The 27,988-nt window shown below is 37.3% G+C and overlaps 1 protein-coding gene and 1 pseudogene across 3 annotated transcripts; one reads left to right on the forward strand and one right to left on the reverse strand.

Moving 5' to 3' along the window:
• The first annotated feature begins 267 nt into the window (after nucleotides 1–267).
• On the forward strand, nucleotides 268–4,093 carry LOC147568228 (fasciclin-like arabinogalactan protein 11 pseudogene; annotated as a pseudogene). Of its 2 annotated transcripts, XR_015230988.1 has the most exons (6): nucleotides 268–926; nucleotides 994–1,888; nucleotides 1,993–2,110; nucleotides 2,269–2,426; nucleotides 2,619–2,679; nucleotides 2,777–4,093. The product of XR_015230988.1 is annotated as a fasciclin-like arabinogalactan protein 11 pseudogene, transcript variant X2 (transcript). The 2 variants fall into 2 exon arrangements; XR_015230987.1 differs by having other exon boundaries at nucleotides 444–926; nucleotides 994–2,110.
• A 1,707-nt stretch (nucleotides 4,094–5,800) lies between these two features.
• On the reverse strand, nucleotides 5,801–9,213 carry LOC147568229 (zinc finger protein JACKDAW-like). Its single transcript, XM_086654653.1, has 3 exons — nucleotides 8,075–9,213; nucleotides 7,597–7,993; nucleotides 5,801–7,299 (listed from the first exon to the last, which is right to left on the reverse strand). Exons 1-3 carry the CDS (start codon nucleotides 8,244–8,246, stop codon nucleotides 6,189–6,191), a joined length of 1,680 nt encoding a protein of 559 aa, XP_086510779.1. The 5' UTR covers nucleotides 8,247–9,213; the 3' UTR covers nucleotides 5,801–6,188.
• Between the last annotated feature and the right edge of the window lie 18,775 nt (nucleotides 9,214–27,988).

Below are 27,988 nucleotides of genomic sequence, written 5' to 3' on the forward strand. Positions count from 1 at the left end.
AAAAGCCCGGGGCTCCCAAAATTCAGGGGCTCCCAAAATTGGGAGTCCGAGCCCCACATTTGTTTTGCCCTAACAGTTGCTTCACTACCACCGCCTCAGTCACCACATAGTAACATCCGCTACCCACAAAATTTCAATTCGAGGGACCAAGTAGGAAATTGGTAATAAAGTAGGGGCTTTACAAGAATTAACCCAAATAATGAAAGAATAAACGGTTTCCGTCAGGCGTCACGGCTTTTAATCTTCGCCACTGATCTCGTCGGCGCCACCATTTCGTAAGTCACTCTGTCTGTCTGTCTCTCTCTCTCTCTAATTTAGGGGAGAGTGCATAAGAATAGTTAGGGTTTCAAATTTAGTTAATTTTAGCAGTTGCAGATCCCCAAATTGTTAGGAAGAAAAGAACAGAAACGATATATAAGAATCGTGTTAACAGAATACCCATTGTTAGGTTCTCCCATTTGACATACTTAATTGGTTAAATTTTAATTCCAGGTGCTTTCATTATAATCACTCTGTTTCCATTCATTCAGTATTTCAAGTTTATTTATGTAGCAATCTAGTTGATATTGTTAAATTTTAGGGTTTAACCAAGTATCCCACTGTAAGCCTTTATGATTCTCATTGCATTATTGCTTGTGGGTTTCTCATAAGAACTAATTTAACGCGAAAAATTAATTTTAGTCTTCCAAATGATGTGATAGTAGAAACTAGAGTTTTTTTGGATTGTTAGAACCAAGTTCTTGATCAGATGTTTATTTTTCACGATTCACAATATATACGGGAGCGTGGAAGGAGCATATGATTTAACTTTTTAGGGTCGAATGAATATGACATTTACGAGACTAGGTTTGTTATAGAAGAATTTTGAGCTTATAATTTCTTGATTTTTGGATTTGAGATCCAAATTATGTTTATTTATGCTTCTAGTATTACTCGCACATGATCTGAAACAGGTTTTTTATTTTAATGCAGACGAACGATGTGTTCCGCAAGTGGAATGAGATCAATTCTTGTTATGTTTAAGTGGACCAATGTATGTACATCAATTGCTTCTAATCCTCGGCTTGATCTCTGGAAGATGTAATCCTTCAACGAAATCTCGTTTGATTTGGATTAATCTCCATTGTGTTTTTCCCCATTCTACTAGAATTTGGTCTGGGTGTATTGAGTTTCAAAGTTCAAACTCGTCCATTCTTCGACTGAGTTGGTAGAAAGTCGTCTAAAACTTGATTGAAGAAATTAAAGAAGCAATAGAGTAGATTACACAAACTACTAGTTTGAAAGGCTGTTGTAATTTGTTCGAGGATTAATTGTACAGAAGAATAGGTATAAGTTTGGTAATGATTGGAGCGACAAACTCTTATTCGGCAAGAATCTAATTTACAGGTAGTCCGAACAGTGAAAATGGGTTTAATGACCTAGTTGTGGAGGACCAGAGAAATAGAATGATTTGTTGTTATCTAGTTGGCGTGATTGTAATTTTCTACTTTTTGTTTACTCTTTCTTGTTGATAATCGGGATTCGGTGATCCTTCTTCCAGAGGAAATTATCTCACTTGCCTTTTAGTCCCTAAGATCATATTATTATCCACAGTCCCCACCATGTAATGTTATTACTAGTTTTATCTTGATTTTAAGGTAAGCTAGCCTTTGTCGATAAAGTGATTTACTGCCAATCTTTCATATAAATTAAACGTAGATACTATTGCTCAATGCTATTGTCACTATACATTCTTAATTTGTTCTTTATGTATCGGAGTTTCTTTTTTTTTTTTAGACCGAGTTTCTTCTATAAACTGCCACGACGAACCGTGATTCGATACATGGAGCGTCATAGTTGGTACCAGAGTTCTTTTTCTATTTGCGACATTTCATCCTTTGGTTGAGAGGTACTTGAGCCTGAGATGGGCTTTATAAGTAAAGCGACTGGGTCATTAGTTGTGAAGTGGATATGTCTTTGGTACTCGAGTACATGTTTTATTTCGTTGTGCAGGAAACTGAGCGGGTACTCAAAGACGTTAATTAGTTGAAGGAATGCTTCGATAAACATTATCTAGGCAACCAGAAATGGATAATGGAAGCTTCAAAGAACAAAATTTCTTTAAAGAGCTGTACTTATTCTATCTTTAGTCTTTTTTTTGTTATTGGTTCGTAAACTTTCTCGTTCTTTCTAGTTGAGTTTACTCTCATAATAGACTCATAGAGAAACTATTTGACCCAAGTGTTTACTTTCGCTCTTTATTAATTAGAATCTCGTATGAATGTATAGAAACAAAAGAACAAGATAACGGAATTTTGTTCTGAGTTCTGATGAATTTGCTCTCTCGTCGGCGTCTGTTATCATATTATGACAACATTTGATGGAGAAGCACAAGAAATGAAACTGACCCATATTTCGTACTTGATGCTTTAGGTAACTTATTTCAGGCTAATAAGCTTTATCATTTTTTCATTTATCAGCTTTTGTTTCTGATTTGTAGAGCTCGAAATATAAAATGCCCTGAATCACACTTGAGCATTGCCCTGGACCACATTCACCAAACTCAACAAACTTAAGAATCAAGTTATATTGTTCTACTACTTATTTCGTTTTTCTTTTCGTTCTTTTTTATAATACAGGCCCACAGGACAATCGGAAGTGGTTGACGTGTTTAACACGGGCGGATTTCTCTTTCTTTAGGTGAAGATTTCGATTCAGATTAGTATTATGTATAAGAAAAACTGAATCAATCAGGTAAGGATTGCAGATTGCCTACCCCTTGTCTTTTTTTCTTTAGAAGGATAGAAGTTAAAGAAAGGCAATAAGCAAAAGAAAAAGATTATGATATATCATCTGTCATAACCACCCTCATTTCATATCTCATCCCCTCTGACATTTTACCTTACTCATATACCCTTCCTTTCAAAGCAACCTAGTAGCTGTTACCACAATCTCTCTCTACCCCACCAAAAGCAACCTAGTGGCTCTTACCAGTTACCACAATATCACTCTCTCTCTCCACCCTACCAAAAGACTTATGACCAAATGTGTCCATTTGCATCTCACTGGACTATACTATCTCACCTAACAGTAGCCCCTTCTTTCCCAACTCATAACCCCAATAAAACCCCTTCTCTCACCAAAAACAGAACATCAAAACATCTCTCTATCTCTCTCAAAAAGTTTATTCAATTCTTCATCCCTTTCTCTCTGCTTTCAACCCAAAAATGAAGAAAAACCTTCTCTTCATTTCAACATTCTTGCTCATCTCCTTCTTTCAATTCAATTCAATATCAGCTCAAACTCCAGCCCAAGCTCCATCACCACCAGGTCCATTAAACATCACCAAAATCCTAGAAAAAGGAGGTCAATTTACTACATTTATCCGTCTTTTAAAGATCACCCAAGTTGGTGATCAAATCAATACACAATTAAACAATTCAAATCAAGGTCTTACAATATTTGTTCCATCAGATAATGCATTCTCTAGTCTTAAATCAGGCACCCTTAATTCTCTAAGTGATCAAGAAAAAGTTGAACTGATTCAATTTCATGTGGTTCCAACTTTCCTCTCTGTTTCAAATTTTCAAACAGTTAGTAATCCTTTACGTACCCAAGCTGGAGGAGATGGTGGATTTCCATTAAATGTTACAACAGGAGGAAATCAAGTTAATATTACTACTGGTGTTGTTGATACTACTGTTGCTAATACTGTATATACTGATGATCAGTTAGCTATGTATCAAGTTGATAAGGTTCTTCTTCCTTTAAGTTTGTTTGGTCCTCCATCACCAACTTCTGCACCTGCACCAGAGAAAGGATCTCCTCCCACGTCTGCCGATAAACCGGCCGATAAATCTAGTGACGATAATGCTTCTTCTGATGCAATGGGTTTAGCCGGAGATGTTATATTCTCGTTTACTTCTATGGCAGTTATGATTGGTGCTGCAATTTTGTAACCTATGACTGATGTGATAGGTTCTGTTGTACTAGTGCTGGTATGATTGTATTGTATTCTGGGTCTGGTTATCGGTTCTCGTCTTATTTGTTTTCCTATTGATTGATTCGATGTATTAATTTTGTTATGTAAGATGAGGAAATTGTTGGTTTTGAATATTCGTTATATTTGTTGTGATTTTTCTTATGAAATGATATCTCTATAACAAATAGGGAGTATTAGAATACTTGGAAGCCTTTGTTCTTTTTCCGATTGCGATGAATGGTAAGAAGTTCGATATGAAAGGTTGGATCTTCACCTGCGGCGAGCTCCAAGTCCCAGTCATACAAAGCATTTGGGGACCTTCATTGACGGAGGTCCTCAATAGAGGAGGAAAAAGAAAGAGAAGATAGGAGTTGGAGAAAATGAAGGGCAAGTCTAGAAATAAATTAAGATCAACTTTTCACTAACTAAAGTGTTAGTTAGGGGGGGCAAACGTTCTATAAGACAAATAACAGGGCTGAAGAACAATTAGCCGAAAAATGTTAACCAACCAAACTGAACTACTTTTTTTTTTTTTTTTGGAAGAGGACTACGATCTACGTACATCGTGATATTTGGCATTTGATACATCATAGATGTGAAAGCTCGATAACGCCCACTCAAGCACTAACAAGACCGGGCCTATAGCCCAACAAGACAATGGCCTGAAGCCCAACAACATTATTTATACCCTCATTATCCTAATTCAAATAACCAAAGATTCAACCTTCTCTAGGATTCGAACCTGAGACCTCTAGGGCTTTCTGGAGTTTATGTCAACACCTTAGAACCATTTGGGCTACCAACTATAAACAAGACTGAACTACTTATACACCGTCTGAGAAATTCATGTTATATTCAACCCATTTGTTAGTTTGGGAAATCTGTACTTGAATAAATTTATATAAAAAGGTTCATTGCTTCATCTTACAAAATGGAGCAATTCAACCTCGATAAAATAATATACACATGTAAAATCAACATTCCCCCGTTCGGCACGGTATTGAGGTAGTAATAGTAGATTAGTAGAACTAGTAATTCAAAGGCTAGCGGTCATCTTGGAAAGGTCAAAAACTCGAATATATATATATATAATATAGTACATGTAGACATCTTAGGCCAAATCAGAGGTAGATTTCAATTTTTCATGTTCTTTATTATAAATTATTCAATATTATAAACAATATAAAAAGAATATGGTTTATAACAAGAGGTAAAGAGACATTCGATCAACTTTCTTAGTGTTCCAAGATAGTGTTGAATATTAAATTTATTTGTGCATGGATCTAATATTATACTTAAACGTTTAATTTGAAATAAATCATGGTTTCTTGATCTATTTATTTCAATTTCTTTCTTAGAGGAAAATTGTACAACTTTAGGTAAAATATGGGTTGAAAATGGAAAATTGTAATCAATTTTGAGAGCAGGAAAATTTTATCAAACCTCTTTAAAATTATTTGCTTTGGCGAAAAAACGATCACATTTGTATTTTGTCAAACCAATGCATATATTTTTTTGCAGTTATTTTACAACTAGATGCATAACTTAGTGAGTTAGGATTCATATACAAGGGTATCAATATAATGTTTGAAATTTCTTTTCGATCGAATTATGTTTCCTCATCGTTCTCTCTCGGCCATAAGGGTGTTGAATAGAATCTTTCTCCTAAATTTATTTTGGGATATAATAGCAATATAAGTTCTTATAAGCTTAACTTGGAAATACCAATGGAGATAATATCCAACCAAGACAACAAAAGGTTTAGTGATTAAAAATACATATTAGTATAATAAGGATCAATGATCTAACATATTTTTATGTTACAAAAGTAATGATCCGTTTGTTTATGGGTGAGATTTCAAAAGTTTAATTGTTTGTTTAGAAATGAAGACAACTAAAAGTTCAACACTTTTTAAAAGGGAAAGTGCGTAGTCAAAACGTAAAGTAGAAAACTGGGAAACACAAATTACTACAAAAAGTAGAATAAAAAGTTACAATTTAGAAAGACTCGCCCACATTTACCAACCAAACATAGCCTTGTCTACGTTGACCACTTAATTGGACGTGATTTCTGCCGTGTTATCTGAAACCCACCTTACTAGGGTCAACCAAACAAACCCTAGCTCTCTTGGATTCCACCATCATTACAAACTTTTTAGGTTTGGTTTTTTTTTTTTTTTTTGTAGAGAGAGAAACATACATAAACATGCATGATGATTCCAACACTTCAACCATTGGTAGGGTAATGGCTGAAATCTAAAGGAGAACCCATTGAAGCAAATTTAGCTAATTCATGTTGGAAAAATGGACGGCTAGGATCATCATAATTGCCAACACCAAGAAAATCTCTTGTTAAACTATGTTCATCAACTTCTTTTCCACTTAGATCATGTAATTTCAATGGTTGTACTGATTGTGATTGCCCTAGTTTTCCATTTGTAGGTATCATTAGACGATCGAGATTATTCGAATCTGTATTCGTAAACGAACTTAAGTTCAAACTACCCATTACTCCATCATTACCTGAAATCGTTGACGATATCGAGTTCATCGTCAAATTGTTATATGACTGGTTTTGTTGATTATTATGAGATTGCTGTTGTTGTTGTTGGTTAAACAACTGATGGAATTCATTTGATCTGTTTTGTGAATTATCAGAAGAAGTTGAAGAACTCATAACTCCAGCTCCAAACCCTAAAACAAAATTAGGGTTACTTCTTGTTGCTCCCATTGAAGCTGCTTTTTGTAAAAGAGCAGTTGCTGACATATTACCAACTGATGATGATGAGTTTTGTTGTTGATTTTGATTATATAATGAAGCTAAACTACTTTCCACCATTTGATCTTTCAATCCACTTGGTGATGAAGTAGTTAAAGATGATTTCTCAACCCATTGCCCTCCATAATCCACCATTGTCGTCGAACCAAACATATTTTTCGATGCCATTTGGACTAGTTCCGGTAATCCTGTCGCGGAATTCGAACCTATGAATGGGTTAGAACTACTTGATACATCAACTGCATTAAGTTGTTGGGTATTGTTTGCTTGATCAAGCCAGATGGGTAATCTAGGTTTTTGCCCATTGTCTAAATCAACATCTCCACTTGAAAAATCAGTTGATCTATTATAAAACTGGCCAAATTGAGAAGGATTCATTCTAGATGCATCTTGGTTATTGAATCCAATTAAGGGTAAATTCGATCGTTGAGGATGACCTATAGCGTCATTGATCGAATCCATTCTGAAGTTTAAGTTACTCGTCGGCAGCGAAGTAAGTCTTGCACTTTCTTCTGCTAAAGCATCACAAAAGGCTCTGTGGGTAATGAAACTATCTTTCCTGTTTCATTACATCAAACAAAATCCGGATCAAAATCAAAATTTCAATTTAAAAGATTGACACTCACAAAATTCTAAAACAAGTCAAATTAATAATGAACTTGAACTTATTGACTTGGGTAGCATTTATTCCAATCCCTAAAACCATTAAAGCTACTTCTCTTATAAGAGCATTAAATGATTTATTCCTTCTACTAGGAATCAAATCTAAAGGAATGAATATATATAGTATTATATAGCAAGGAAGAAAAAAAATTGAAGATCAAAGATGAGAACTAGAGAGATTGATATATCATACCTAGAAAAAAGTGTTCCACAATCACACTTATACTCTCTAGTACCACAAGTTTTGGAATGAGCTTTCCAATCAGATTGAACTGCATATTTCTTTGAACATTTCTCACACTTCCATTTTTTCTCACCATGTTTCCTACTAAAGTGTTTCTTTATTCCAGTTAGGTCACCAAGAGCCCTAGATGGGTCATGATGCACACAACTTTTCTCAGGACAAATATAAACTTTTTTTCTAATTTCTTTGCTTGTTCTTTGTTTTAATTTCCATGGAAGATTATGACCTCTTCTATGAAGTTGTAAATTTTGATCTCTTTGAAAACCCTTGTTACAAATTTCACAAATGAATCTATTTGTTGCCATAAGACTCTTTGGTGATAAATCTATCACTTCTGCATCTGGATCTGTTCAAAACACCAAAATTATTAATACAACAAGCTAGAGATAAAGAGAGGGAAAGAGAGCTAATTTTAGATGCTTATTACCTGGGGTTCCTGGAAGATTTCTTTTCCTCTTCATGGTGGCTTGATGAGCAGTGGTAGTAGTAGTGGTGGAGGTAGAATTAGGGTTTAAATTATTGGGAATTTCTTGAGAAAACCCTAGATTGTTGATAGAGGGATTAATTGAGAAAGTATCAATTCCAGACATCATTTGCATATTTGAAGAACAACCCTTTTTTTCTCTTGATATATATAAAGTGGGTTTTGCTTAATTTTTCTTGATTCCAAGTGATGAGAAAATGATTTTACCAACTCTACTAAGATTATTATTATTATATATATGACATATGAAAGACAAAGAGATAAATCTTGTTTGTGTTGCTATATGTTGAAAAAAATAAGATCAAACTCAACTTATCACAAGTTATGAATCAAACAAATAACCCCTAAGTATAAGTCATCCTGAACACTGACTCTAGAACTAGGATTCTTCTTAGAGAGAGAGATAGAGAAAGATAGATTGAAACAAATCTAGCTTGTTTGAATCTATGAAGAAAAAACCAAAACACCTTGAAAGCTAAAAAGAACATTTCATCTTCATCCTCTTCACTTTCTTCTCTCTCTACCCTCCTCTACTTTCTTATCCTCTCTCTCTCTCTCTCTCTAACTCTCACTCAAGAAGTCGGTCAGCCAATAGTACTAGTACCCACTTTCTCTCTCTAAAAGACTAAAACTTTGAAGTAATTTGGAAGTAGTAGTAGTAGTAGTAGTAGTAGTGAAATGGGTAATGTTATATAAGAAGTAAAAATGGATTGAAATACTCCTCCTATGTTTCACTTTTAGGGTACTACTTTTTGTTACTCATAAGGTTAAGATTTGATTCAAAGACTAAAAAGTCTGATTTTGAATCTCTTCAACTTTTGATGCTGAAGATGAGGTTGATTTGAAAGTCTATATTAACTTTCTAAAACCCTCATGCTTGAATGATTAACACATAATTACTACCATTCAATATATTAATAAGACATTTTAGGAGGAGGACATGCATGTACTACTTTTTATTAATATCTAGAGAGAGAAAGAGGAGACTAGACTGAGGACTGGTCTCGTCACGGTTAACCAAGTAGGGTTTTACGGTAGTCCGTGATACTTGTCTGACTGAGTGGGGAAATATTTGGACCCACAGTACTGTCTCACTCTACCTTCACTCCCACTAAAAAGAAACTAAAATCTGTTAGAGCATCCCAATGGTTAGCACCAAAAAGGAATCTTCACCAAATTTTTTAGTGTTTTCAAATTAGAGAACCCAAAGGCAAAACACTAAAAGTCTCACCAAATTACTATTTATCACACCAAAATTTTATTTTTACCATTTTTTAACATTAATTTTTTTATAAAATAAATTAACTAGTTGAAATTACAAGACTTAAACTACAAATTAAACTAATACGACATTTTAATAAAACTACAAACCGAAACTAATATGACATTTTACTACGAGACGCTCTTATTGATCATCTATGGGGAAAAAAAGGCAATGATGAACATTATTGATTCTTCAATAAGTTGTTCACTTATTAGGACTAATAGTATTGTAATGTTCCGAAAACCCGGAGTACACAAACTCGATAATGGTGGAGATGATAATACTAATACTTCGATTTTGTGTTATTAAGGGTATAAATAAAAATAGTTAAGGTAGTCTCTTTTCTAATATTTTAGTGAAATATTTAATTTATGTTTTATAATAATTTAATTAAGTAATTCAAATTTCTGTGAGGTTAAACCCCAAAAAAAATAACACTAAGGGTTAAAATAAAGAAACAAAACAAAAAAAAGGACTAATATGAAATAGAAGAATAAAAAAAGAACCAAAATCAAATAAGAAATGACCCTGGCCCACCACATCCCCATTTGATGAAGATGAACAGTAGCTGGCCAGATATGGCCGGCTACTGTTCATGGCACGGGAGATCTTTGGTGATCTCCCGTGCCATTGGGTACAAGATGCCTTGGGTACCCAGGGCCGTTGGGGATGCTCTTAGGGTTTGCCTTGTGGCTGCAAAAACAACATATTTACATACCTCATCTTATATCTTATAATTAAAATAGCTCACTCAGTTAATGGAGAGATAAGTCTAACGGTGAACAGACACATTTCATATTACAGATGAGTTTTAGAATATAAGTTTGATTTAGAGTTTGCATGTTAATTTTGTCTGCCAACTAGAACAGAAACGAAGTTAAAATGCCTAGAGTTGTTGTTTCAAAATTTCCCCTTTCCTGCTTTAAAGTTTACAGCAAAGCGTAAGAACATCTATTACCTTCTCTCAGAAATTTAGCATCTTCCAGTTTCCTTATTAAAATGCATCTCTTTGAATTTTAGTAGTTTAGTGCTTGTGAGTCGAATCAATTGATTATTTGGGAGTTGCTAATTAGATCATGCAATTACTGCAAAGGATACTGCTACTCAGACTCCCAAAGTACAGATAAAGTCAAGAAAGTAGGCACTATTTCGTTAAAGATTTGTAAATCACTCTTATTTTGGTAAAGGTGAATAAAACCCACACCCTCAAAATGCTTACATTCTTGACTTTGTCTGTACTTTGGGAGTCTGAGTAGCATTATCCTTATGCAAAACCATGGACCAGCCATGTATGCAGGGTCGGCCCTGACTTTTCGGTGGCCCGAAGCGAGGTCTGAAAATGTGGCCTTTTCTATTAAATTGTAAAACGTATAAATGTATTACATGAAAAACGTAAGTACCGCAAAATATTTTCATCGTATTTATATAATAAAATAATTTTTTGATATTACAATCACTGAAATTTTGTTCTTCTTAAATTTTTCGATGCAAATTAAGTCACTAATAATCGTAGAATAATCAAGACTGTCAGCCATATCCTAAAAGTTGGTGGGCCCGAAGCGACGCTTTGTTCGCTTTGGCCTAGAGCCACCCCTGCATGTATGTAACTATCTCCATTTTCATTCTAGCAAATTAATTTACATTAAAGTAATTAAGCTAATTCACAAATAATTAGTCATAAAACCGAAGACTAAACAAACAGAAAAGAACAGTAAACTGATGAAAAAACTGAATATTTTGGTGAATTTAGTTCCTTGTCTGGGTTAATAGAGCTAACTATAGCCGTCTGCATCTGAGCTGACTTTGCCCTTAATCGTCGGTCGATTAATTAATATAATCCATTCTAGCAACTTATATATAAAAATTAATATATGTACAATGGGAAAAGGAGAAGAAATATAAATTTAATTACCTGCTTTTGGATTTATGTATATGGATTGTTCTCTTGAAAGAAGAATGCTTTTTTTTTTTTCTTCATCTTGGAGTTCCAAACTCTTAAACACGAAGATCAAAATATTTGCTTAAAAAAAACCCTAGCTAATTCCAATAGTTCTTTTTGAAGGAAATCTCCGACCAGATACGACATCCCCCACACACATCCACCGCATAGATTCTCATGATCCATCTACTTTTTTATTCTCAATTTTAAACACATTTTTGTGGATTTTTTATAGAGAAAATTGTATAAAATAAAGATAGTATTTAGTAGTAGTTGTGTAGTATTGGATCTGTTATGAGTTTATCATTGATGTATAGTAATTAATATGTTGTCCATTTTCAAGTAATAAGTGAAAAGCAAATAAGTTAAAAAATTGAATCGAAAATGGTTAAGATTTTAAAACTAAAGTGAAAAACAAAAGACCATGGGTTGTTAAAATAGGCATTAGGCTAATTACGAGTGCTTGTAAAAAAGGTCTGAAATATAGAAGAAGCTCCGAAATAAGGTGTTTCATAAACATTACGAAGGTCCACCACCCTTTAGTGTAACGGTTGGACACCCCCTCTTAAGCCCACGAGGTCGTGGGACCGAATCTCGATGGAAGCAGTTTGCCATCAAGATTTATCCCATGTAATTTAGGCTATAAATAAAGTAAATAATGTCATAAATTTGTCGGACTTTAGGCTTCTTTCATGTTGTTGGGATTTAGGCCTCTTTCATTCATGGTTTAAATTAGGCGGCTATCGTGTTCATCACATCTTCATGATGTGTCAATGTCTTGTAACGACTAACATAGAACGTAGTCGATTTCTCAAAGAAAAAGACATTACGAAGAATCATAATGCAATTATGGAAACTCACGGAATCTCTCAATAGGATATTTTGTTCAGGAAAAACAATTTTGGACCTCTCCTCAATTATTGTTTCCCCAATAATTTTAATTAAAACTAATTGCGCTCTCTATTGCCGAGTCAAGTCTATCGTGACATAATTTTAGGACGTTTTTTTGTTGTTAAATCTATTTTTCTCCATATCTTTAATCTAATTTTCTATGGTATACTTAAGAATCTATGGATGGTAGTAGGTGCAAATACGGGCTAGAATGTTATTATTATCAAACAACTTGACTCCTTTTTATTTTGTGAGGAGCTTTCTTATTGAACCCACGACCCTCTGCATTTAAGTTTATAGGAAAAGTATGGAAGCCAACCATTTATGTTTTGTCTATAGGGTATAAAGTTATTATATTTATATTTCACGAAATCAGAGTTACTAAGAAGGCTACATATTACTATAGCAAACGCAACACCAGGGTTGGCCCGGGAAAAAACAAAAGTGGTAGTAGCTTCATATTTTCAGGGTTGGCCCGCGAAAAAACAAAAGTGGTAGTAGCTTCATATTTTGGATTTTTATTTTTTAATTATGTTCGAAACATATTTTTACCATCTATTATATTAAAACAACTCAGTCGGTTATTCGGGGGATAAGTCTGACCGTCCATTTTTATTGTGATTTTCATAAAGATCGCATCTGACGGTTGTTATAAAATCTCTTTCGTGTAAATCTATTATATTAAAACAACTCAGTCGGTTATCTGGGAGATAAGTCTGACCGTCCATTTTTATTGTGATTTTCATAAAGATCACATCTGACGGTTGTTATAAAATCTCTTTCGTGTAAATCCAGTCAAAATAGAAGGGTAGTAGTATAAAACGACCAAAATTGGTTAGGATATCCCTACATAACTACCCACGTATTTCTCTCCGATTTATAGTCATCGATTTATTAGTTAGTACCTCTTCCCTATTTATTCTCCTCTTTCCAAGAAATTTAAATTTATTTTTTCCTTAGGCGTTAGCCAAGAGGGATCTTCCCCGTCCGAAGGACCGGGAGGAAACCTAGTCTATTATATTAAAACAGATCAGTCGGTTATACGGGGGATAAGTCTGGCAGTCCATTTTATTTTACAGATTTAGTTAGGAACACATCCGACGGATGATAAAAAATCTTTTTATGTAAATACACTAAAAAAAGAAGGGTATCTATGTAAATCAGTCAAAATTGGTTAGAATAACTACCCACATATTTCCCTCCCTATTTTATTCTCCTACAGATTACATCTATTATATTAAAACAGATCAGTCAGTTATCCAGAGGATAAGTCTGGCCGTCCATTTTATTTTAGAGATATGGTTGGGAACACATCCGACGGATGATATAAAAAGACTAAAAAAAGAAGGGAATCTAGTAAATCAGTCAAATCTATTATATTAAAACAACTCAGTCGGTTATCCAGGAGATAAGTCTGACCATCCATTTTATTTTAGAGATATGGTCGGGAACACATCCGACGGATGATATAAAATCTTTTTATGTTAATAGACTAAAAAAAAGAAGGATATCTATGTAAATCAGTCAAAATTGGTTAACCACCTATCCATGTGTCACTCAATTAGATAAAAAGTTACAAACTACCCTCATTTTCTATTCCTCAAATCTCTCCCTCAACCAATTATCTACCCACGTTTGTCCTCTCAGAAAATAACCACTTAAAAACGACTTGTATTTCAATTGCCTTCTCTTGTTCTCTATCTCTCTCCTCTGTATCAAGCATTTTATTAATGTGTATGTATCTTAAAAATTTGTAAATAATGTAAACTTTTATTATGTAAATTTAAATTGGATTCATTGATATTTTATTATGTAAATAATATAAACTTTACTTCTTAATTAGATAATAGTAAATCTGGTTAACTTTACAATTTGTTTAAGAGAAAATTTTTCGGCCGGCGACCTGGTCGAGAAGACAGAGAGGCGAGGTGTGGAGAGAGAGAGGTGAGGTAGAGAGAGAAAAGGGTGAGGTGGAGAGAGAGAGGTGAGGTGGAGGGAGGTGAGGTGGAGGTTTTTTTATTTTTTGTTTTTATTTTGAAACATATAATTTGTAGGAAGGGTAATTAAGAAATTTATCTTAAAAAACAAGAGGCCAAATTTGAATTTACAAGAAATAAAGGGTCAAGAAGGAAGCTGGTCACAAAATAGGGGGCCAAATAGAAATTAACTCTAACAAGTTTTACCTCCAAATTTTTACTAGAGCTCTCAAATGATTGGGCCGATCCTGCTTAACACACATGGCACAGCCTTAGTCGTGAAGAGAGTTGAGACAATAGTCATTAACTAGAAAACGTTTTGGGCCTTGGCTTTAGAGATTTTTATTTTGGAATGTTAGTGGAAATGTGATTTTGGTTAATTAAGGAACTAATTGAGTTTATGTTTATTTATTTAATCCAATTTAGCATGGGTTTAAGTAATTAATTAAGCACATATTGTTACAACAATTGGTCATTGAAGAGAGAGAGGTTCGACCATATTATAATCCATCATAGATGGTCAGGAGAAGTCATGTGTACGGAGTGATCACGAGATTGGTAAGCATCTTTTCTTTTGCATCATATATGAGATAGTAGTATAAGATACTCTTTTCATGATAGATTGATGTGTACTACTTATAAGTCTAAGCTCGTGGGAATCAATCTTATAACTACATGGAGTATTTAAAATATCTTCAAAAGAAAAGTCAAACTGAAAAGACATACTAGATTCAGACAGTGAAACAAAGAAACATCACATAAATACATAATGAATGCCACATCAGTTATTACTTCAGAAATCTTTGCAATGCTTTGGAACACCTTACAAAAAAAATATTGGATTGTTAATCGGATGACTGGATGCGTAATTGTAATCTCGGAATTTTCTTTTTAGGTAACTACATTAAAGAAAAACTTTTATCTTTTCACGAATTATAGCTGATGGAATGGGAATAGAATTTGAATATTCATTGTTTTTTTATGAGATACTAATTAAATGAATATTATTTCTTGTCTAAATTTCTTCTGTGAAGAAAAAGACTAAATTTAACTTGATTCAAATGTGTAGGTATCAAGGTTTGTATTTTTCAAAGAGCTTCATTTTCTAGTAAGGAACCCTTAATTGGGTAATTTGGATTGTACCTTAATTTCAATAAAATGGATCCTACCAACTAGTTTTGTCAATTTGAAGAGTACTTGTCTAGTTATATATATAGATACAAGAATACCTAGGGTGAGATGTTTAAAGTGACTGATAAGAGAGAGAGAGAGACTGGTGATGCATGTATACCTAGAATATTTTATATTTGAGTGTACCATCAATATTTTTGTGTAAAACTTTAAGGCTTGGTGATTGTTTAACGGCCATATATAAATCTTTAAAGGTCATTTTAAAGAGGTCTAAAAATTATTTAATTTATCTTTATTTTATTTATGTCTAAATTTAATAATGATATTTTTTTCGTAGGAAAAATCTGGTACTTTTAAAGCGTGGAGTGGACGTCTAACCACTACACCAAAAAACGATGGACACACACATTCAACTTTTAGTATTTATTATTGATTTTCAAGATTTGGGATAATGTCAACCTTTGGTTTGTTTTCAAATTTGGATCTTAAATCCTTTATGGAGTACAATATATGTCAATCAAATATTAAAACCTTTGGTTTGTTTTAGCTAATTTAGGTTCTTTTGAAAGTTGGACAGGTAGTAACTCTAAATTAAGGGTGTTAATAGTCAAAAACTACCTAAAATGTTTATTTTATCCCTGATAAAAACAAATAAAACTACAAAACAAACACCACCTAATTCAATTACCATGTCAAAATGTACGACTCCACTTACCCTATCTACCCATTATCATTATTATTATATGTATATATAAACTTGCGAATGAAAACAAGTAAAAAGAAGTTCAACAAAAAAAAAAAAAGTAAAAAAGAATCCAAGGAGAAAACAAATACTATATTGAATGTACAAACCAAATCCCGGTTGTTAAGTTGGGACTCTTTGTGTTTGTCTCATTCTTTTGTATCTATTACTAGTTTCACATATTTGCATGTTCTTCATCTTTCTTCTATATTAATTCATGAATACGACTTTTCGGTTATGGGGGCGGACCAACCTATGTCACTCTATATGTCACTACTAGCTGTACAAAATTATTTAACCTGACATCTCTTCAATTTCCGCAGTGAGAAAGATATAATAAAGCTTGACAACCATAATTTATAGTTGTGATAGTTCTTTCACCCAAAAAAAAAAAAAATAGTTGTGATGGTTAGCATTACTCGGAGAGGATTCGGAATCTACGATATACATGTACGCTCAATTTTGTTAAGGGGTGGGTCTCTTTGGATGGGCTCGTGGAGTCTTTGTCAAACACAAAATCCATTACCGGTTAGATTTCGATCATGCATGGTGTCTAAAGTGGAGACAATATCTAAGACAATTGGAGCATTCCGAATAGTATCAGAGCCGGAACACGGTCCGTGGTCGAAGGTGGGGGATTGTAATAGTCTCAGATTGTAATGTAATCTTCTCTTGTTTTATTGTTACAAGGAATGGTTAGCTTCCCTAGCTACGACCATTGTTTTTCTTTAGTCAATGAAACTATTTTTGCTTTCTCTAAGAAAATAATAGTCTCGCATTATTCGTGAAAAGATTTAAATCTAGGTTGGTAAGTGGCGAGACTTTTTGAGTAGGCACCCGGAGCTTTCGGTCACCAAGAATAAAACCCGTACCTGTTAACTCTAAATGTGGGGGTTTAAAGCGGGAACGATACTGATAACGACTAAGACTCAGAATTACATAATAATTCTTTTTAGTACTTTGAAACTTGGCAAGGAACACGTGTATTCATAACCCCACAAGAAAAAGTTTATAAATTGTGATTATAAACAAGAAGTTCGTAAACAAGAAATAGATTGGATAAAAGGGGCGAAATATTTAATCTTTAAACGTCCTTCCAAAGGATATTCTCGAATAATGATCGGTTTGACAAGAAAACACAATCCCACTAAGAGAAATTTTGGTGGGTGATTTGGGGAAATAAAAAAATTCTCCTGAGTACAAAGTTTTTTGTGGAAACAATTTTTTTTGAAACATTTTATTTCCTGCAAACACTTCGACCTTTCAACTTCTTCTTCTTCAACCAAAATTCCGGCGACTCCCACTATATTCCGACGACATCCACCATTAAAGCCGACCACCACCAAGTTCGTCTCTTCTCCATCTATCTCTTTTTCTCTCTATCTTTCTCTCTTTTCTTCCCTCTTCATTTTCTCTCTCTCCCTCTCTCTTTCTTTTCTGTTGGTGGTTTATAAGTTTCGGCGAAGGGGTTCTCCCCTTCGTCGGAAATTTGTCTGGTTTTCCAGACAACCTTCGTCTGGTTTTCGGACAAAGGATTCCGTCGAAGGGGCTCTCCCTTTCACCGGAACTTAGAGAAAGAAAGATAGATAAGCATGGAGAGAGAAAAAGGAAGGAGAAAGAGGAGAGAGGAAGAATTAGGAGAGAGAGCCGGTCGTCGCCGATCAAGAGCCGGCAACAAGGGAGGGTGTGTTTGGCTAATTTTTTTTATTTTTCAGCTTTTAAAATTTTGCACCCCGGATGGTTTTCTTATTTCCCCAAATCACCCACCGAATATTGATATACACTCACTGTTCCACCTGTGACACACACATTTCACTTGCATGGGTCAATTTAATTTGACCTAGTCAAGTTTCATTTACACTCACCACTTAATTAATAAGATTCGATCTAATTACAAGAACTAAAATTCTTCGCCACTCTCAAAACCTAGGGATTTCTCTCTGTTAACTACCACAATGTACAACACTGCTTTAATCTTTTTTGTCCGTAAGAATAACCGTTACATTTCTCCAACATCATCTTTCGTGTAATAGTTTTGCAGTAGTGTTTTGGTGAAAGCCATAGAAACTAGAGAAAGGTTAAATTCTTATTTTGATCCAAACAAAATGATAAAGACAAATGAATCGCCGACTAAAAAGGTACATAAGCATTCCATAAACTTCATTGAAAGTGTTTTTTTCATTGAAAGTGGTGCATTAGTTGTAAAATAAAAAAAATCAAGAAGGTGACCTATCAGATGCACCAGTCCGAGGTGTCCATGTGTAAGTGATGGAGACCATCATCAGCCGCATGAGCCTCTCGACCATGGCAAAGTCGGGCCTCACGACCAAGTCACCTAGGTTTAGGAATTAGGTATTTAAATTGTTTAGGAGTTTCCAAGTTTAGGTGTTTTATTTGTTTTTAAATTAGAATTAATAGCAATCAAGAAAACTAGAGTTTAGTAATTATTTCCTTTCTAGTTTATGTCTATCTAAAAGTGTCTAAAACCTTATTAAAGAGAGTTAAGTCTGTCTTTGTTATTTAGATCTAAGAATATTATCAATTGAATTTATTATTTATCAGGTTTATCGTTTTTTATTCGTTATTTTATTAGTTTATTTAGTTATTTTATCATTATTTTAAGGATTTTTGAGGGAGAGGACCAAAATAAGGGGGGTAAATTAGCTTCCGCCCCAGGCCATTTCCAAATTGAGGGAGAGGTCCAAAATGTCAGAATTGCCTGACAATTCCTGTTTCAAAGGGTTATTCCTTCCCTTTTTGCCCCTGCCTGCTTCTCCCTTACCTGCCTTAATGGCTGATTGACACGGAAATTAATGAGCCGGATTTGTCTAATCCTTAGCATTAAATGAGGAGAAAATATCTCCAATTTTATTTCCTTCCCTCTCCAATCTGATTTCCTTCCCTTATCTCCCCGCCCAAATCTCTCCTTGATTTTCTTATTTCTCTCTCTATCCTCTGTTCTCTCTCCTTTAATGGCGCCATTTTCACCCAAATTTTCATCCAAAAATTTGGGTTGAAATTTTCGGTCCCGCTCAAAATGTATTCAACTGTTTCTAGCTCTATTTATAGACAGAAGCTCATCATCTTTTGAAAGACCAACTGTTACTGTTCTTCAACATCAGGTTAGTGATTTTAATGTTCATCATCTTCCTGGCTTGAAGGGAACACTAGTGTTTTGCCTCACTCATCTTCTGCCATGAATACTCCTTAAACAAAAACAAAAACAAAAACAAAAACAAAAACAAAAACAAAAACAAAAACAAAAACAAAAGCATTTAAACTCATCTTCTAGCCTTGAATGGTATCATTTAATGTTATCATTTTAATGTTCTTAAATCTCATCTTTTAGCCTTGAATGTTATCATTTAATGTTTCTTTTGCTGGACTGCTCCTTAAAGACAAACAGTTAGACTCTACAACTCATTCATATTTGTTTTGCTTGACTGTCCCTTTCATGTTTCTGCCATGAATACTCCTTAAACAAAAACAAAAACATTTAAACTCATCTACTTGCATTGAATGAAATAATTTTAAGATGATGGATATACTTCCAACAGAAGTCACCAAAATGATGAATATTAGGATCCTTTGAACAACTCCTTCGAAACTAATGATTTACTGTAACACTAGTTCATTCCCCACCCATCAAGTACTTCAAGACACCACCCTTAATGAATCTGTATATTTACTAGTCAGTATACAGTTTCCTTTTTGTTTTATAGTTGGTTGTACATTTTGTAGTTCCTACTTAGTTATATAGTGTTTGTTTTTGGTCAGTTTTCTGTACATGTTTCCCTACAGTGGCTGTATGGGCAAATATCCGCCCACGAGGTGCCTATAGAATAAAGGAAACAACCGCTTCGTAAGGGTAAAATCCGCGAGGCTAAATAAGAAGGCCCGATAATGGCCCAAGTCGCTACTCGGGTCACCGAATCCATACCCGTTTGGCACTAAGCGAATCTGACACGTGTCACGCGATAGCCACCTGCCAGTACTAGGCAATCTTACGGCCAGAGGATTATTGCACAATCCATAACCGCACTAGTGGTAAATATTCCGTATCTGCCACTTAAAGACGGGTGTTACTGGCCAGTAGCTTACCGCACACGCGGTAACATCTTAGCCGTCCCTCGAGAAATTCGAATATTCATCTGACGGTCAGATCCTCTAGCCCTTAACGTATCTCTCAGGAGTAATGACGCGGAATAAATACGTCGGTTACTAGCTGGTTGTCATCAAGGCAATCCCTTTCCACCACTATAAATACGAGAAGCAAAACTCAGACAAAGGCATCCAATATTGGACAACAGTACTCGAGTAACCTAATCCATTATCTCTACTCACTTGCTCTCTCATAAGCATCTCAAAGATCTTCTGATCCTCTCAAAGTCTCTGACTCATTGTCTTAGAAATTGGGAGATAGGGGTCTGATAGTCACAATATAAACGACAATTAGCTAACCGTATCAACACCCTACGGCCACCACCTTGTTGCATAAGAGCCCTCTGGTCTGAAATATCTCCCATCTAACGGTAAGGAGCTGACGGTAACACCCACCCAGCAGTAACTAGCTGGCTGTATCACCATCCTAATACCACCACCTCCTTATCGCATCATTCATCTAGCGATAAGACGCTGGGCGTATCATCTTCATTCATCCTCACCGTCCGATCCACTTACGACCAGCACTCTATTGCGGATCCCTTTACGACCAGCACCTTATTGCAAGTCTCCTTTACGACCAGCGAGTTAACGACGATACTTCATTACCATCACCCTCTTAATTACCGTAAGTAAATCACTACCGTGGAGATCTGTTCCGACAACTTCACGAGCCGCGACACCTAAGCACTCCGACGATGGTTACCCTTCTATTGCCCACTTTGACTTTCTTATTTATATTTGATCGAGTATCTGACTTGACCGTCGGAGCAACCTTAGGCCGGCACCATCCCGGTGTCCCAGAGGCTTCACGATCTCTTCTCTCTTTTTGTGTGCAGGTTCTTTTCGACACGTAGCCGGTCCCCGAAGCATCCGACCCGACCCGACAAGACTTTGACCGTTGACCCGTTGACTGTCAGACTTTCCGATCCGTAGACATTTTACCGTCTACAATTTGGCGCTAGAAGGAGGGGGGCCAGCCACTAACTACCGAAAAGACAAGTACCATGGAAGGAGACATGTCCAATGCTTCTGTGGATTTCTCATCACAACTTGCTGCACTCACTGCCCAGATGCAAGAAAACGCCGAAAGATTGAGAGCTTTGGAGGAGGAGAACACTACTGTCCGAGCAGAGAACATGCTACTGCAAGAAAGAATTACCGAGTTGGTGGTTCCAAGAAGACAAAGTTTAGGGGACAATCGACCACCTCCCAACGGTTCTGAAGTAGGAGGACCATCTAATCGCCCAACACCCCCTCACAACACTACTGCAAGCTTCACCTCCAGCCAAATAGGGACAGGATCCGCAAGTGCTCCATTCATAGCTCCAACACATACCTTTCAACAAACTCTCACTCCACAGCAGACCATGGCTGCTCCTCTTTACTCATCTTCTACTATTGCTATGCCTACTATCTTCCCTATGCCTACTCAACCCACCATGGCTTCTAATCCCTTATTGTTTTCACATACAGGTACCCCTTTAGAGCAAGCTTTAGCAAAGAGGCTAGCTGAAATGGAGGCCCTGATCACTAGAATTCCAGGAGTCCCAACCCCCTTCAAGAAGAGTCTTCCTCAAAGCTATGCCGATTCTCCGTTCGTCGATGCAATTGCTCTGGTAGAGATGCCCAGAAAGTTCACTTTTCCCAACATGAAGATGTATGATGGCACCTCTGATCCGGACGATCACATAGCCTCTTACAAACAGAGGATGTTTACTGCTGCGATTCCAAGGGACTTGCGGGAAGCGTGTATGTGCAAGAGTTTTGGGTCTAGTCTGATTGGCCCAGCTCTGCAATGGTACACCAACCTCCCCCATAACTCAATCGCTTCATTTGCCCAGCTGACAGACACCTTTGTCGAGCAATTTGCAAGCAGTAAGAAGCTGGAGAAACTCTCTGGTGATCTCTACCGAATCCAACAACGAAGAGGTGAACCACTCAGAGAGTATGTGGGAAGATTTAATCGGGAGAAGGTGTCAATTCCTTACTGCAATTAGGAGACAGCAGTTGATGCATTCAGGAAAGGTTTACTGGCAGATGGGGAGTTGTACAAAGAACTCACCAAGTTCAATTGCACAACAATGGAGGATGTCCTTTCCAGAGCCTGGGTTGAAATTAGGTGGGAAGAAGACGAAGCCCACATGAACATATACTATTCACAAGAAGATAGGTCAAGAGACCGTCACTCCAGAAGATACGAACGACGGTCAGAAGCCAGGAGCAATGATCCGTACCCAACCAGACGACCGATTCCAAGGGAGAACAGGAGGCCATTCAACCCTCCACCTAATCGTCAAAACGATAAACCGCAAGGACCCATCCGTACCAAAATTTCAGAATACAACCTCAACATTGAACCAAGTGAGGTGATTGCCGTAATGAAGGGGGTGGGTAACACGGTAAGGTGGCCAGGGAAGACAAAGACGCCAAGCGACAAGAGGGATACTTCCAAGTGGTGTGAATTCCACTCGAACCATGGGCACACTACTGCAGATTGCATTGCCCTCAGGCTTGAAGTTGCTGAACTCCTAAAGAGGGGTCACCTCACCGACTTACTGACAGATAAAGGCAAGAAAACCATGTCCCAAGGAGATGCCCGACCCAAAGAGCCAGAGGAGCCGATTCCAACATTGACTTGCAACATGATCACAGGTGGCTCGGAAGTGAGTGGAGTAAGCCACTCAGCAGCCAAAAGAAGTGCACGAATCGTAGCAAATCCAACTGCCCACTCGACAGAGGCGTCAACCCTAACTTTCACTAACCAAACCATCAGCTTCGTTGACAACGAAGTCTCAGGGCTCGTCAACCCTCATCATGACGCTCTCGTCCTCTCTCTCACTATTGCGAATGTGTTAGTTAAACGTATACTTATTGATAACGGATCCTCCACTAATGTCTTGTTTCTTCATGCCTTGCTAGGAATGGGACTAGAAGAATCGAGCATCTGCCGACGTTCTACTGTCCTTATAGGATTTAGTGGAGAACAGAAGTATACCTTGGGAGAAATCGTATTGCCGGTATATGCAGGAGGAATTAACCTTAGCACCACTTTTGTGGTACTGGACTGCCCATCAGCTTATAACATGATCCTTGGAAGACCTTGGATCCATGAGATGAGGGCAGTACCATCGACATACCACCAAGTTTTGAGATTTCCAACACCTTGGGGAGTACGGGAAATCAAAGGAGATCAAGGAGCTTCCAGGAACTGCTACAAGAACACGATGAAGGCTCCCAAGAAGCCCTTGTAGCAATTACAGAACAAAGTGCCCCTTAACTCGAACCTTAACCAACCGAACATGGAGGAGTTAGATGAAGTCCAAATTAACCCCAACATGCCAGAGCACAAAGTCCAAATTGGAGCACAGCTAGCTCCTACTCTCAGAGAAAAACTCATTGAATTCCTAACCGATAACTCTGATTGTTTTGCTTGGTCTCATGCAGATATGACAGGGATAGATCCCTCTATAATAGTTCATGAATTACAGGTAGACCCTTCCCATACCCCGGTCAGACAGAAAAGAAGGAAATTCGCACCTGAACGCAACAAGGTGATCAACGAGGAGATCCAGAAGCTACTTGACATCGGATCTGTAAGGGAAGTGCACTATCCAGATTGGCTCGCTAATGTGGTGGTCATTAAAAAGAAGAATGGTAAGTGGCGGGTATGTATTGACTTTACAGACTTGAACAAAGCATGCCCGAAGGATTCCTTCCCACCACCTCACATCGACATGCTAGTAGACGCCACAGTCGGACATGAACTCTTGAGCTTCATGGATGCATTCTCGGGCTACAATCAGATCCTTATGCATCCAAACGACCAGGAGAAAACCGCCTTCGTCACAGAGAGAGGTACATTCTGTTACAAAGTCATGCCTTTTGGACTAAAAAATGCAGGTGCCACCTACCAGAGGCTCGTAAACAAAATGTTCGCCAACATGCTAGGCGACACTATGGAGGTCTACATCGATGATATGTTGGTCAAGTCCTTAGTAGCAGAACAACACTTGGAACACCTAAAACAAGCATTTGAGGTACTCAGGAGGTATAATATGAAACTAACCCTGCTAAGTGTTCTTTTGGTGTGTCCTCTGGAAAATTTTTAGGGTATATGGTGACTCAAAGGGGAATCGAAGCTAACCCAGATCAGATCAATTCGGTGATGGGTATTCCTTCCCCTAAATGCATCAAGGACGTCCAGAAGCTTGCAGGTAGAGTGGCGGCACTTAGCCAATTCATTTCTAAATCTTCCGAGAGATGCTATCTGTTCTTCACCACTCTGCGAAAGGGGAAAAATTTCGAGTGGTCACCCGCCTGTGAAGAAGCTCTACAACAGCTGAAGAGATACCTCACTTCTCCACCTTTGCTCTCCAAACCAAAAGATGGAGAGAAATTGTTCATATACCTTGCTGTTTCAGAGACAGCGGTAAGTGCAGTACTCGTTCGTGAGGAAGACGGTAAGCAGCTGCCTGTCTACTACACAAGCAAGTCATTGCTCGACGCTGAAACTCGATACAACCAACTAGAGAAGCTAGCCCTTGCCCTTGTTACTGCAGCCAGAAAGCTGAGACCTTACTTTCAATGCCACCCAATTGTGGTGGTTACAACTTTCCCAATGAAGAATATTCTTCACAAACCAGAGCTGTCTGGGAGATTGACCAAATGGGCAGTGGAGTTAAGCGAACATGACATTAGCTACCAGCCAAGGACAGCGATCAAATCTCAGGTACTGGCTGATTTTATTGCTGATTTTACACCTAACACCTTAGTGCAGGCACAAGGAGAATTGCTCCATCTACAGGAACATAGCCAACTCAAATGGATCTTATCAGTAGATGGTTCCAGCAACATGAATGGAGTAGGACTTGGTGTTGTTCTCACTTCCCCAGAAGGTGACCTAATCCAACAAGCAATAAGGTGTGGGTTCAAAGCCACCAACAATGAAACAGAGTACGAGGCCCTAATCGCAGGAATGAACCTGGCAAAGGAGATGGGAGTCCAGAAACTTGTGATAAAATCAGACTCCCAACTCGTAGTTAACCAGCTGCAAGGAACCTACCAGGCCAAAGACGTGAAGATGGCAGCCTATGTGTCGCATGTAAAAGAACTACAAAGTCAGTTCACCGAGGTTAGTTTTGAACAGGTACCCAGACTCGAGAATGGGCACGCTGATGCCTTGGCCAATTTAGGGCCATCAATTCCAACCAAGGATGCACAGACAATCCCCCTAACGCTACTTCAGTACCCGGCAGTATGGAAAACAAAGCCTTCAGAGGTAGCGGTTACAGATGCAGAAGAGACCTGGATGACACCAATAATCAGGTACTTAACTAACGATGAGTTGCCACAGGACCGAAATGAAGCTAGAAGACTCAAAGTCAAAGCTGCAAGGTTTTGCATCATGGACGGCCAGCTCCTGAAGAGATCATACTCTGGGCCTTACTTGAAATGCATCACCCAAGAGGAATCCAAGTATGTCCTCAAGGAATTACATGAGGGGGAATGCGGTAACCACTCTGGCGGTCGCAGCCTGGCCAACAGAGCACTGACTGCAGGTTACTACTGGCCGACTATGAGAGCAGACTCTACTGACTATGCTAAACGTTGCGACAGCTGCCAGAGGTTCGCCCAAACTTCCCACCTCCCTCCAGAGAAGCTAAGTTCAATTCTATCCCCATGGCCTTTCATGAAATGGGGGATGGATATAGTAGGCAAACTACCAACGGCCCCAGGCCAGAGAGTCTACATGCTTGCCGTCACAGACTACTTCACCAAGTGGGTGGAAGCCGAAGCCTACCACCAAATCAGAGACCGCGAGGTAAAAAGTTTTGTTTGGAAATATGTCATTTGTAGGTTTGGAGTTCCCGAGGAGATTGTCACAGACAATGATTCACAATTTATCAGCTTTGATTTCCAAGACTTCTGCAAGGAGTGGGGAATCAAACTAAGTTTTTTGACTCCTAGATACCCTCAATCCAATGGGCAAGCAGAATCGTCAAACAAAACGATAATGAACTCAATGAAAAAACGACTCAAGAAAGCTAAAGGGGCATGGGCAGATGAACTACCAGGAGTGTTGTGGTCATACAGAACCACTTCAAAGACCCCAACTGGGGAAACCCCATTTTCCCTTGCATACGGTTGTGAGGCGGTAATACCAGCTGAAACTGGAGTTCCCTCTGCCCGATACCAGTGGACCACAGAAGAGAGCAATTGGGAGCTACTTAACCATAACCTGGATACGGTAGACGAGGTAAGGGACATGGCGGCAATCAGGAATGCCTCATACCAACAAAAAGCAGCCAAACATTACAACAAGAACGTCAGGGTTCGTACATTCAAAGTTGGCGACTGGGTTCTGAGGAAAGTGTTTCAAAATACAAAGGAAACAGGAGCTGACAAGTTAGCCCCCACGTGGGAGGGCCCATACCTCATTACCAAGGTAGTGGGACAAGGAGCTTACAAACTTCAATCAAAAGATGGCCTAAACATAGGCAATAGCTGGAATGCCATTCACTTACGAAGGTACTACTTCTAACCTTGAAACTTCTCCTAATTTGCTTTTTTTTCCAAAAGATCACCTACTGACTTGGGCGTCGGAGGGTTGTTGGCTACGCCAACAACCACCCCTCACTATCTACGTGTAATGACATTATAAAACTGTCAGTACGTATGTTAATGTCTGTGTGTACATTATTGTATTTTGTAAGTTTATTGGAACAGAAACATTGACAGTAGATCCATCACCATTGTTAGAAGGCGGGAGTTAGAGAAAATCACTTGGCGACCTAGAATATATACAAAGTTTAGAAGTAGGAACGAATCAATTTACGCTACATTAAGTTGTGAACAAGACATTTTACAACTCCCATTCCAAAAATAGTATAATGCTACCAAATGTGTTATTTGCTACTTTCTAACCATTGAGTACCTTTCACATCTTGTGTCCTTTGGTCGAAATTGTACATAATGATTTAGTCTAAGTTGTACAAGTTTTTACCCTTCAAAAAGTTTTGTTGTCCACCACCAAACGGTCAGTACATTATAGAACGGACAGTACATTAGATAACTGGCACTAGATTATGTAATGCCTTGTACCTGTAATGTATGTTGTATGTGTATTTGATAGTTTCTAACCATTGAGTACCTTTCACATCTTGTGTCCTTTGGTCGAAATTGTACATAATGATTTAGTCTAAGTTGTACAAGTTTTTACCCTTAAAAAAGTTTTGTTGTCCACCACCAAACGGACAGTACATTATAGAACGGACAGTACATTAGATAACTGACACTAGATTATGTAATGCCTTGTACCTGTAATGTATGTTGTATGTGTATTTGATAGTTTCTAACCATTGAGTACCTTTCACATCTTGTGTCCTTTGGTCGAAATTGTACATAATGATTTAGTCTAAGTTGTACAAGTTTTTACCCTTCAAAAAGTTTATTTGTCCACCACCAAACGGACAGTACATTATAGAACGGACAGTACATTAGATAACTGGCAGTAGATTATGTAATGCCTTGTACCTGTAATGTATGTTGTATGTGTATTTGATAGTTTCTAACCATTGAGTACCTTTCACATCTTGTGTCCTTTGGTCGAAATTGTACATAATGATTTAGTCTAAGTTGTACAAGTTTTTACCCTTCAAAAAGTTTTGTTGTCCACCACCAAACGGACAGTACATTATAGAACGGACAGTACATTAGATAACTGGCAGTAGATTATGTAATGCCTTGTACC

Source organism: Eschscholzia californica, unplaced genomic scaffold (genome assembly GCF_041429995.1).
Source record: "Eschscholzia californica isolate CP2 unplaced genomic scaffold, dmEscCali1.0.p SCAF_1, whole genome shotgun sequence".
In the NCBI taxonomy this organism is placed as follows: domain Eukaryota; kingdom Viridiplantae; phylum Streptophyta; class Magnoliopsida; order Ranunculales; family Papaveraceae; genus Eschscholzia; species Eschscholzia californica.